Source organism: Polypterus senegalus, chromosome 6 (genome assembly GCF_016835505.1).
Source record: "Polypterus senegalus isolate Bchr_013 chromosome 6, ASM1683550v1, whole genome shotgun sequence".
Classification (NCBI taxonomy): Eukaryota; Metazoa; Chordata; class Cladistia; order Polypteriformes; family Polypteridae; genus Polypterus; species Polypterus senegalus.
In genome coordinates this window covers 77,011,684-77,024,821 of record NC_053159.1, presented here as the reverse complement: position 1 = coordinate 77,024,821, position 13,138 = coordinate 77,011,684, and the positions used below count along the sequence as shown (strand labels likewise).

At 35.7% G+C, this 13,138-nt stretch overlaps 1 protein-coding gene across 1 annotated transcript in view; it reads right to left on the bottom strand.

Annotated features, from left to right (window-relative positions):
* obsl1a (obscurin like cytoskeletal adaptor 1a) overlaps positions 1 to 13,138 on the bottom strand; it is a 129,042-nt gene that overhangs the window by 57,860 nt on the left and 58,044 nt on the right. The window contains 6 exon segments of the mRNA XM_039756371.1: positions 1,884 to 2,159; positions 2,664 to 2,939; positions 3,037 to 3,309; positions 7,222 to 7,497; positions 8,605 to 8,877; positions 12,017 to 12,292. Of these exon segments, the coding sequence (XP_039612305.1) occupies positions 1,884 to 2,159; positions 2,664 to 2,939; positions 3,037 to 3,309; positions 7,222 to 7,497; positions 8,605 to 8,877; positions 12,017 to 12,292 (1,650 nt within the window).

The window sequence follows — 13,138 nt, the reverse complement described above, 5'->3', positions numbered from 1 at the left end:
GGTTCAAGAAAATTAAAGAATCATGGATTTTGTTTTTATTGTATTTCAGAAAATATCCCAACTTTTTTGGAAATGGGGTTTGTAGTTGGACATATCATTTGAGAAGAGAAATAAAGGTTCTTTCAGTGTTTGAATCGAACCATGATGGAGAGATGGAGTAACATTGAAAATATACTGCATACATTACTGCATTACTGTCTGCCAACCAGAGAATCTATTAAAGAAAACATCAAACTAATTACATCCATTTTTTGTAATTGAGTACATCAGGTTCAACGATCAACCATACAGTAGCTAAATCAGAACCCAACATTTTTTAGGCTGTCAACTTTGCACTGTCTTGCTTGGCACCATAACTGGTTTCATTATCTCGCATGAAAACTCTGATAGGTCTAAGAGTCTTAAGACTGTCAGAAAGACTGGTACCATCCTGATAAGCTGGTCATAAAGTCAAGTCATGCAGAATGTGTCTGTGTTTGTGTGTGTATATATGAGTGAGAGTGAGAGATATGATCAGGCCCTCAAAAAAGCAGTATTTACGACTTTTACGCAATTTGCACCTGCTTAAATCCATTAGACTGGTTGGTTATATGGCCACTAGTGACTGTTGGGAAGCATCCTGGCTTGGATTGACTCACAGAGTTAGGGAAAGTGAGTGCAGAAGGTAGTGCCTCTGAACCCAAGTGAACAGAGTGAGGTGAAACTTTTGGCGTCAGCATGCAGACAATAGATAAGGTAGAGATAAGATCAGAGCACTGTTCCAGTAAACCTTGCATGAGGGAGCAAGGGGGAGACACTGCATTTCATGATGTATAAGGCTACAAAATGTCAGCCTAATATTCAATTAAAAATCACACAAATTGAAGATCTAGGAAACATTATTTTGTTACACAGTACAACCACCAAAAACAGTACTAAAATATATTCAATAAAGATCAAATACTAAACACTGAAAGTAGATGCACAAATGAGTATTCATTCTGTAAATGGCGCACTGCAAGGCTAAACAAATAGCAGTCTAAACTCAACACATTAAAACCTTCAGTCCAAGAATGTGGACTATAATTATTCAGGCTAATGTGGTCCCAAATATTTATTTTACAGCTTTTGTTCAACAGACAAAGCGCTAAAATCGCATTGTACTTCTATAATCGACATGTTGAGAATGACGACTCTGAGGCAGCGAGATGTACAAGTTCACAGTCTTCAAATGTTAAATACAAACAATGATTGCTTGAAAGTGCTCTAGTCTTCAAGTCCCAAGGTAGAACTGAAAGTTCAGGGTGTACATGTGGACACGTGCAGATGTTTACAATTTTCATTTTTTACATTCACTTCTTTTAGTGTTTTTCATCAATTTTATGTTCAAGTTATTTTGAAACACTGTGGGGTCAAAGGGCCTGCCCAAGAAAACCAGAAAGAGTTGTTGAGCCAGGCACAAAGAAAATTTCTCTCACTCCTGTAAGAAATATTGTTTTAGATAAGTAATTGCATTGAGCATCTCATGGAAATTGGAAAAAAAAAATGATCATGACGACTAAGTTAAATATGCTAATAAACATTTTAATGATACATTAAATTAGTGAGATGAGTTTAGTGCTTATCTAATCTTTACACAGCAGTCACCACTTGCCCCTAAAAGCAGACACACTACTGACCACAACATATTCATGCATCATAATTTTAGACAAAGACAGAGAATAATAATGAAGACAGTTTTTTGGTAGTATCAGAAATAACCTCTTTGTTTACCAGATTTTAATCGGTGCAGTTCCTATATCTGACTGTGTCATATGCACATATATACAGTAGACAGTTTATGAAAGAGTGCTTGCATTTTAAGGATCTCAGTTTAATTCTTATGAGTGGAACCCTAGATTTACCTTGAATTGTTACTGTGGTGACCATTTTGTCATCTCCGGCATCACAAGTGTAATTTCCTGAGTCTAAAGTGGTGAGGCCTGAGATCACCAGTTGTCGCACTGTCCCATGGGATTTTATTCGAGTCCGAGAGTCCGCTGTGAGCATCTTTCCATTGAAATACCACTGCACTGTGGCAGTGGGGCGCGACAGTTCACAGGACAGCACTAAGTCATCTCCTGCTATAAGGCTGTGGTGTTCAGGGCTGTCTGTGTTTCCAACAATGAACACTGGTGGCTCTTGAAGACAAGAAAGATAATGCAATACAAAATTAATTCAAAACAGATTATTTCTTTTACCTCATTTTCAAATGATTGCAACAAATGAAGGGTGCCATAAAAAATATTACATCTACTGTAAATACATTTAGGGAAATTTATCAACTTTCTATTATGAGAAAAAAAAAGATTAGGGAATGATCTGGTGCCTTAAACATGAATTGATTGTTTTTGTTGTTTTTGATAACATATTGGGGAGAGTAGGTTTGAGTGTGCTTACTGTATTTAGCTCCTCAAATCTCTGTCCAAAAATGTAAAACAATTAAGTTTATTTTATTAGAGTTATTTCTCAGAAACAAGCAGAGTAGTACATTAATGACAGATGGAATATGTTAGCATGGAGCATGGAAGACAATGGAACAAGTATGTCCAATGATAGTAAACATACAAAGAGCAGTAACTATCGATACTTAACCTAACACAAAACGAGTGAACTGTCATTAAAGGAATTATTTAGGAGCATACCTTTCACCTTAATATGGAAAACAACACTATCATCTTGAGCATCACAAAAGTACTCTCCAGAATCTGAGATTTCTGCATTTAAAATGACAAGTGACCGAAACGTCCCCTCTTCTTCCAAGCAGATACGATCATTATCGACTATCTTCTCACCATCTTTATACCACTTTACAATACCATCTATTCGTGACAGCTCACATTCCAGTATCACATCATCTGACACTAGACACTCTTGTTCAGTCTTTAGCTCTTCTTTTCTAAGGATCAGTACTGGTGCCTCTGAAACAAAGAAAAATATAAAAGCAAACTAAATGTGCTGACCGTCGATTTTAAGAAACACATGACTCCAATTGTCACCCCATTTATGTGAACTCACCAGTGACCTTCACCTTGAATTTCCTCACATCATCTTTAGCATTGCATAAGTACTTCCCTGAATCCTGAAAATGTGCTGATTGTATAGTCAGGCGACGGAAAATACCATCTTCCTCAATACAGACCCCTTCACGTTCCTCGATTTTCATTCCATCCTTTAGCCAGCACACTACTGCATTTGGCCTCGATACCTCACACTGCAGCTCCAGCGGCTCTCCCACAAAAGATTTAACTACTGATGATTTATCAGGATACAAAAATTTCACTGGTGGTTCTGCAGATAAATAATTAGCTACAGTTATACCCTTTGTTACCACATAGGCATGTTCAGATGATTAGTGTCAAAATACATCTAATAATTACATTCCCTAGATGTTAAAACTATACATTTTATTTGTAACATATTTATAAGTTCGAAATGTGGCTATAATGACATAGTTGCCTCATTGGCATATGTTATGTCCACAAATTTGTTGACGTGCTTTCTACTGTTGTAAATATAGTTTGTGTATGTAAGTCATCTTTCAGTGTAGTTTATTTCATATAATCTATAAAATTTCTCTTTTGTGGTTTAATTCAATTTCATATTTTTTTGTTTTTATTTTTTAATCTTTTATTTGCAATTATTATCATTTTGTGACCACGGCCATATTGTTTGTGGTTACCATGTCTATTGCCAGCCCTGTGCTTAAACATTAACATCACATACAATATCACCACTCATTTCCTATTAAAGATGGAGGGATAATAATAAATAATAAATATATCTTTGTTGGTATTAGTTCTAGTGAAAATCTCTTTAATTAAAACCTCAGGTTAGGACCTGTCTTGGCTATCATTTCAGATTAATGAACATTCTCTACATTTCCCGGCCAGATCATTTCTTCAGTTTCTCCAGTCAGACATGTCTGTCTTCATTATGGCAATACTATCCACATTGTATCCAAAACAATTCAAATAATGACTCATGTAGATCTGCAAACTGCAAACCTTATAAAGCACAGATGAAACCTTGACAAGCAAGATCTCTAAGGATATTATTTCAATAATGTTGCACGTAGACAAAATTAATATCAGAAAGACTACAATTTTTATATGGAAAAAAAAACCTATAAAATACCCTAATTCTGAACCTTTTTGAATTAATGTCATTTGAGTGTTGGGGCCTATTCTAGAACTATCTACAGCTGGGAAGATAGTCTATCCTTGAATTTTTGAAAAAACCTCATCTGTTGCAGGAAAAGCATGTGTGTTGGTTTTTTTTTTCAGGAAAGCTTTTCATTAATGTTTCCAGTACCTTTCCTCACACTGTCAAGCTTTGTCCCATCTTAGGAATATAAAGAAATATTTTCAGGACCTATATCTTCCTTTTTTGATCAGACAGAATTTCTCAAAGGCCTTAAATGGTCTTGCAGTCATGACCACCCTGAACTCACTCATCTCAGTCTCATATTGCTTCCTTCTCTGAAGACTGATCTTTTCACCAATGTTAACATTTCTGTCCGTGACAAGCCTTCAAGTGTAATGGCTGCACAGGAAGATGCTGTCATTGATAGTTTGAAATTAAGGTTCAGGAGATGAAGGCAGAAAAGCAAGTTAAGGTCAAAGCCATTAAGTAAGAAATTTAGTATTTAAAAAAAAGCCCAAAATGGGAAGACAAAATCTAAGCCTAAAATAAAAGGATGTAGCAAGAGGGTCTGGAGCCAGATATTCAAGTACTATTTATAAATTGAGAAAGACAAGAATCGAAGTCAGGAGGTGAGTCAAAACCAATAGATTAACTTAATATAATAAGCCGCATTACAAGAACATTGAAGTCATCTTAGTACTCAGATGATTCGGAAATGCGTGATGTTTACTTTTATCTTGTCACGGTGATCACATCATGTGACATCACTCTCCAATTGTTAAGCCTAGCACAGTGTTTCTCAACCTTATTTGTTACCCGAGTTTTCATAACAGTTTTAATCGCGCCCCCTAACATTTTTTGAAAGGAGCCCACTAATACCAATTTGTTCTTTTTTAATTAATGATATACTGTATCATAGATGCATATTTTATTATACCTACTTGACTTTTATCAACATTTATCTAACTCTATATTTATTTTTCTAGTATCAGAATGTAATTTAGGTTAATTTTTCTTTGGATTCAGTAGATGTATTTGTCATATTTTTGATTCTTGTTTTCTTTTTTTCACATCTTCACGCCCCCCTAGGGGGGCCCACCCCACAGTTTGAGAACCACTGGCTAGCAAACGCCTAGAAACCACACAACAACAATGGCAGTATTCATTATAAAAAAAATACAATATAGTGTTGTGGGAGAGATAATTCAGAAAGAAACATTCATAAAAATGCATCAGAACTAAAAACACATGAAACCAATGAATTCTATGACATTAGAAAGCTCTGAAATGACACCTTAATGACTTTTTGAGTCAAAAAATATAAATGAAACACACTTATGACTCCAAGACATTACTGGTTCATTACATTTTACAAGATTAGATGTTAATATATTTGCTTATTGGAAAAATATTGTTAAGTGATATGTGAAATGAGACAGATATCCTCTCTAATCTTCTTAAACTCATTTTATCCTATTCAGGATTGTAGTTGTCCATCTAACCCAGTAGTATCAGCCACAAGGTGGGAATCAGCTCTGGATGGTAGCTTTTTCTATTGAGGACTCACTTACACATACCCACCCTAGAGCTGTTTATAACTGCCAGTTACTACAACATGCATCTTTAAGGATGTGGAAGGAAACTGGAGTACATGAAGAAAAACACATGCAGCCACTGGAAAAAAATGACTGAACTCTACACAGGCAGTGGTTGGGGACGTGGTCTGAATTCAGGGCACTGGATCTGTAACGCAACAGTGCAAAGTACTCTGCTGTTTTTGGTATGACAATAAATAAAGCATTCACTAATCGTTTAGTCAGGTTGTTCAAATTGTCCTATTTAAGCCTGCAGTTTCTTCCAAATTATACCACAAAGATGATTACAGTAACAACAAAGTAGACTTCATTACACTTGTTCCTTAATCTCTGCGTTGACTTCCATTTAAGTTTTACTGAGACTAAATGGTAAGTAAATATAAATAAGTGATTGTTACATTCAGAAACTAATTAGACAACTAATTACAAAGTGTTAACAGTGACTTAACCATTAATTCATAAAATAAAATAAATGTAACTTAGCTTAAAAAATGAACACACATCTTCATGCTTTATCAGACACTATGTGAATGAAGAGGGGCTAATTGCATGACTTCAGCATGGTTTAGTTTTTAGTTATAGGTTAAATGATGGGCTTTAAGATATTTTGGTGGGATGTGATAACTAAAAATTTTGCATTGTATCTCCCTGAATATTTCTCCGGAAACTTTGTTTTTTTCTTATGTTAGGTTGACTTATGATTCTGAATTGGCCATGTGTCGTGAGTGGACCTATGATAGACTACCAACTGACTTATATTAATATACTGGTAATGTTGTCAAGTGAAATGTGCCTTCTACTGCACTTCTTTAATAAACTGACAGGATTTAGAACTTTTTGTGTCTTCCTTTGTCCTGCACCATATTTTCCATCAGATACATCACATCTTCTGTGAGATATGGTGAGACAGTGTCTTGGTTTGTATAACTTACATCACTCAATGAAACATCAATTTTGCCTGTCTGAAGCTGAGGTGTATTTGAGCTATGGAGCGAGAAAATAATCACACACGTACGATTAAAGGAGATCCTTGGGTGCAGTTATTTCAGTTAAATGTAGTGCAACCATTCATCAACGCAAAGGGGAAGATTACTTTTTCACAGAGGCACATTGGTTATAAGATAGCTTGGTTAATTCTTAAAAAGAATTAAGTAGCAATCGTGGGTAGTATTTTGTCTGTTATTAGGGCATTGATAAAGATCTGATAGCACATAATGTCAAAGTAAGCAGATTCAGAAAACGCCAAAAGAAGCAAATACATACTCACAAAATATCACATTTTACTTATCTCTCTTCGATGTGATAATTGCACTGGAAGCACATCTAATTGGTTAATACAATGGGGAACTGATTACAGATGTGTCTGCAGATTAGTGGTAGGATATAAGAGATTCTCATCGTGTTACTGTGTATGATTAAATACCTTATTAACTTTTCTAAAGGAAAACAAAAACGAAAATACCTGAAATTATGACATTGAAGGTCACCGAGTCATCAGATGCATCACAGATGTACTCCCCAGAGTCCTCAACTGATGCGCAACAGAGGATAAGTCTTCTGTAAACTCCTTCTTCTTCCAAGATTAAATTTTCACTTCTGTCAACCTCAAGTCCATCTCGGTACCAACGAACTGCTGCATTACTTCTGGAAACTTCACAGGTGAGCAGTACCCTCTCTGCGGTTGGAAATCTAAGATCTACGGGAGACTTATCAGGGTATACAATCTGAACCGCTGGCTCTAAAAAGAGAGTCAAAAGATATGCCAATCTGATTAAAAAAACTTTTACTGGGTGTATTTCTTATTTGACTTTCAGATTCTTATAGCATTTATTTTCAACTCTTTGTGTTAATTCAAAAGCTGCAAGAACTGCTGAATCCCTGCTATTCACTTTTTAACAGAGCATTTAGGAAAAAAAAACTAAGCACAGTTAACTGGTTTACCTGAAAAGATTCATTGTATGAGGTGTGACACAAAAACACGAGACTAATCCTATAGTTTTGGGAACCAAGAATGGGAAAAGACAAACAAAAAGATGGTTGTTGAACATTTTCTAACTTGTCACAGTGAGAAAAGCCTCAGCTCGATCGCTTCACTCAGTATGAGTAGACGCATGTTCAAATATAGACGTTTTCTTATCCTTTTTCAGAAGATGTTGGAGTGCAAGAGTGAACAGCAAGTTGCCATCAAGTTTCTTGTGAAATTGAAGAAATCCGGAATGGAAGTTTTTCAATTATTGACTTAGGCTTACAGTAAAGAGTGCATGTCTTATGCACGTCTTTTTGAATGACATAAGTTGGCTCTCAAAGGATAACTGAAAAGAATTGTATAGCAAATACATTTTATGAATAAATGAGAATGGATTCTGTTTAGCGCTTAATGCTGCTGCTTCATTGGTCCAGGAAGCTAAATTAGATTCATGGCTTGGTTACTATCTGTGTGGAGTTTGTACATTCTAAAATCATTTGTATGGGTTTTCTCTGGATACATCAGGTTCTCCCCATATCCAAACACATTCATTTTAGTTTATTTAGTTCTCTAGTGATTGAATCTGGCCAGGTATGAGTGAATATGGCTGTGCATGTGAGCATCCCCCCAGGACAGATGGGTATCCTGTCTGATTGTTACCTGTCTGGTTTTCTTTATCAGGAAAATTAGGCTCAGAAAATCAGTGGATGAATAGATGAGCAAATGGAAGATATGATCTGGTTTTAAGGGACTAATCCCATAGAAATGTAATAAATATTACTAGTATTATATTTATACTCTAAATAATAAAAATAACACAGCTTGCAACATTTTCATTAGCAAAATGTTTAGAACAATAAAGGACAAAGTTTGACTTGCCTGTTACAGAAACTTCATAAAATTTTGAGTCGTCGTTAGTATCACAGACATATTCTCCAGAATCTTCAACCCGTCCCTTAAGGATAGTCAGTTTTCGTAGACAACCATCAGATTCCAAGATTACACCTTCACTTTCCGGGATCTCATGACCATTCTTATACCAATGTACAGCTGCATTTGCACGAGACAGCTCACAATTTAAGACAATCTTGTCTGAAACATTGTACTGCAAGTGGACATCATCACATGGCTGAATTATTGTAACAGGAGGCTCTAAGAGGGAAAAAAAAATAGCATCATTATTCTCTTAAAACGCCTTCAATGTGCAGTAGGAACCATATGCCAGCTGTAGCTGTTAGTGGTAAAAGTGCGGAGCCCGCTCCTTAGAACAGCGAGCAAAAAAAAAACCTGGATTCAGTTGTATATGGCATTCACTTGAGAAAAAACACGTGGTGCATATAAACAAGTCAATATCCTTAATAAGTTTGACAAATCATCTCAATAATTCTAAAACTTTACGGTAGAAAAGCTCACAATGACAAGCTGTAAGTGCTGAACATCCGGTTTTGATTGGTTTTTGCACCTTGCAAGTGTATCTAACATGGTGCGTATGGTAACAGTACACTGACACTGCTGTATAGAATATCATTGATCACATCCACCTCTCTCCAACCTAATTCAGACTCTGTGCAAATGTGTCCACATAAGAGCAAACAACATAAGACATTTGTCAAACAAGTGGAGTCCATGCAGTCCATAAGGGTTATATGGTTATCTAACAGCTACGTCATCCCAATATCTTACCCAAATCATTTTAAAAAGGTGTCCAGGCTTCCATATCAACTACATGACCCAATACTTTGTTCTGAATTTCAATGATTGCTTGTTGTCTACTATCAAACATATTCCTTAATTTCTACCAATATGTGATTCAGTGGTTTATTGAAGAAATTCTTCTGATTCAACTCTACAGTATTGATATAATTCTTTATTATCACCTTTCACAGTAATGAATTATGAAGACCACAAGAAGAAATCTGAGTGGTAAAAATTGTAAGTCACCTTCGCAACTTTTAACGATGTCTGATTTACACTGAGTTGAGTTTTTCCCAGTGTTTCCTGTATTGAGGTAACTGGATTAACAACACTGGCTCTCTATTATAAGTTCCATTTTGGAAGATTTTAACCATACGTGTCAGACATAAGTTATTTAAAAGCAAGTGATGCACAACCACCATGTGCTTTAATACATGTAGGGATTAAAGCAAAAAATAATTAACCCTGAAACTTTGGACAGGAGGTTATTATAAAAACTGCAATATCTGAAACAACATGAAAATGAATTTGTGCAAAAATTCAATATCATATTCTGTCAAAAATCCATACATTTAAAGTGCTTTATTTTTATTTCACATTTCCTATGAACACATCAGATGAGTATATTTTAAGTGAATCCTTTTGTTATGACAAATTGAGAATTACTGTAACTAGAGTAATAACTGAAATGAAAAAGAGCATTTTTATGTTCATTAAATGTGCAAGAAATGATCAGCTTCAAAATGCTTCCTTAAGCCACCACAACTATAAATATAAACAAGAAAGCAACATACTGTAAATGATTAGAAATGCAACACCCATCATTCATTAAGTAATGAATATAACTACAAAATAAAGTAACATTTACAGTATTTCTTTAAACAAGTGTAACATTTAAACTCTACAAAAAAATCCTGCTGCTAAAAAGCACCATTTTTACAGAAGTCAATTAGTTGTTGAGTTATTGTGTATAATGGGTCATGTTCCACAGTAAATGTCTCAATATATGTGATTTGATTGCATATAGTGTGGGGCAAAGATACAGAAGCAGCCGTTGTGCCTGTTGCTCTTGGCAGTGTTGATTTGTACTGAAAACCACGAGCGTCTGACCCACATTGTGCCATACTAGTAACTTTTTTCTAGTCATGTCATATGTAGAAAGCTACATTCAGCTGCTATTGGAGATTTGGGTTTTCTGGTGAAAATTTCATGTGAATGCCATATGAAATGAGAACTCTAAAAAATACAGAGGTGTTAAAAATTTACAATCAGGTCAATCAGAAATTGAAGTTTTTTGTGGTCGGGTTGTATTTGAATGTGTATAATTCTGGCTTAATGTGTTTAGTTTGCATTTTATTTTCTCAAAAAAAAACCACCTTTTTCTTTAATTACTCGTTGTGTGGACCAAATAACAAATCAGTAGCAGCTTCCCAAAAGCCCATCTAGAAATTCAACTGAATTCAAGTAAGTGGGAACGTCAAAAGGTGTGAACAAAGTGCAGAAGCAAACACCAGGTTTGTTTACTTTGTTACACCATGCAACAATACATTATGCCCGATACCCCGATTTTCCTCCAGCATGCCCACCACTGTTTATTTTTATCACCTTGCTCTATTTAACTTGTGTCTTCCATAACTTACATTCCTTGAGCAATGACTTCAGATTGTGCTCTCAGTGTGCACGTACGACTCTCAGAAAGCAGTTTGCGGATTGGTAATTCCAAGAATACTATTACAATCTGTACAAAGCAAAGGTCTGCAGAGTTGGTTTTTTACATGATTGATAAAATGGTGTTATGGTCAAAGAATAATTTTAATGAACATAAATCAGCCATACTCTGGATATCCAGCATACAGCCAAAAGTTTTGTCCTTGTAAATCAAGAAGAAACCACATTTATCTATCTGTCTATCTATCCTATAGTGCTTTTTCTCTATCTATCTATCTATCTATCTATCTATCTATCTATCTATCTATCTATCATATAGTGCCTTTCTAAACAATCTATCTATCTATCATATAGTGCCTTTCCAAACAATCTATCTATCTATCTATCTATCATGACAAAGACACCTGTAGAGCAAAAATGGGAAATGGGCCTTTCCTAGGAATCCTAGAAAAGGAAGTGAATCTGATGTGTGCATCTAAGCGTTCAAGACACAATTATTAATTATTGGCTGAAAATATATTGTAGTGAAGATGCTGCTATTTGTTAGTAATGCCTGGATGATCCTTGCATGTTTATAGAATCTAAAGCATTTACATGACAGTGTCAATACCCAGAATAGGGGTATGGTGGTCTGTGAACTTTAGGATAAGCTGGACGATGAAACACTCATGGATTTGGGTACAGTACATCAAGGAGTTGCTGGTGAGCATCATCTTCTTGTGGTCACTATTTTTCAGAGTTATCCCTTAAACAGCCGGTTAAGGTGGACGGATAGGAAAACGGAAGATTTAAGTTTAAAAGGTAAAGAAACAACTGAGGTATGAGGAGGAAATTCTGAGCTATGATTTAAATTAGATGACAAGTAATAATTAAATCGACATTATACTCATTTAAAATTTTCAAAATAAAACACCTGGATGTTATGTACCTCGAATGTTGACCTTGAAGATCATGGTGTCGTCTACAGCGTGGCAGGCATATACGCCTGAATCAGAGAGCTTTGCTGCCTGGATGATGAGCCTCCTCATTGTTCCTTCTGACTGGACTATCATGTCTTCTCCTGGCTGAATTTCTGCCCCATCTTTGTACCAGTGAACAGGAGCGTCAGATCGAGAGAGCTCACAATACAACACAACAGGATCCGACTCCAAGACTGTTTTGTGCAGGTCCCCTTCAGGAACAGGAATGAATTTCACAGGTGGTGCTGCAAGACAGAAAAACAATTCAGTGGGCTAAATGAAAGCAAACCACATCATTTACGCAGGGTATGCCAAGATTACCCAGGCACTCTGTTCAGTGCAGTGCTCGATACTATCAAACAGTATGCCATGCCCTCACATACCCCCAAAAGAGCATCTCGAGACTTGCACATTACGTTCAGATGCCAGAGTGAGTTCTGTGATCGACTAGTTATATCTTGCTGAGGAGGTGGACACTTCCAAAGAGTATTTTATTATTCACAACTTCAATTAAAACCAGCTTTTCTTACTCAACCCACACTACAATGAAAGACAAAATTAGTACTAAAGGAAGAAAACTGCACTATGTTTTAAAGTTCGGTTACACCCCCAAATCTAAACAACTACACGATCCTAATTAAAACTAATTAATTTAGTAATACTGAAATGGAACCCCACTCACTGTCTTTTACATTTTTAGCATATCATTTTACCCCCAAAAGTATCACATGAAGACTGTATTGTTGTAATTATAGGTTATGTTTGGTTTAGAATCCATTTTTCCATATTAATACATTTGATTTTGGTAATATTACTGTATTTTAAAAATTGTTTGCCTTTCTATTGTCATAAAGATGGTGTTGCCCTCTGTTCCGTTTTCAAGTTTCTGTAAAAACAGTTAAGGCTTGCGCAGGATTTACATTCTTTCTGGATAGTGTTTTGGACATTGGTATTTTGCCAGTCTGATTTTTTGTTTTGACCTTGGCCATTACAACATTCAGTCTCTTTGTCTTGTGCTTTTGTGATCTGCATTTTTTAGTCTGGGCAGAAGATGTAAATAATATTTTTTAGCCATGACTTTTGTGATATAT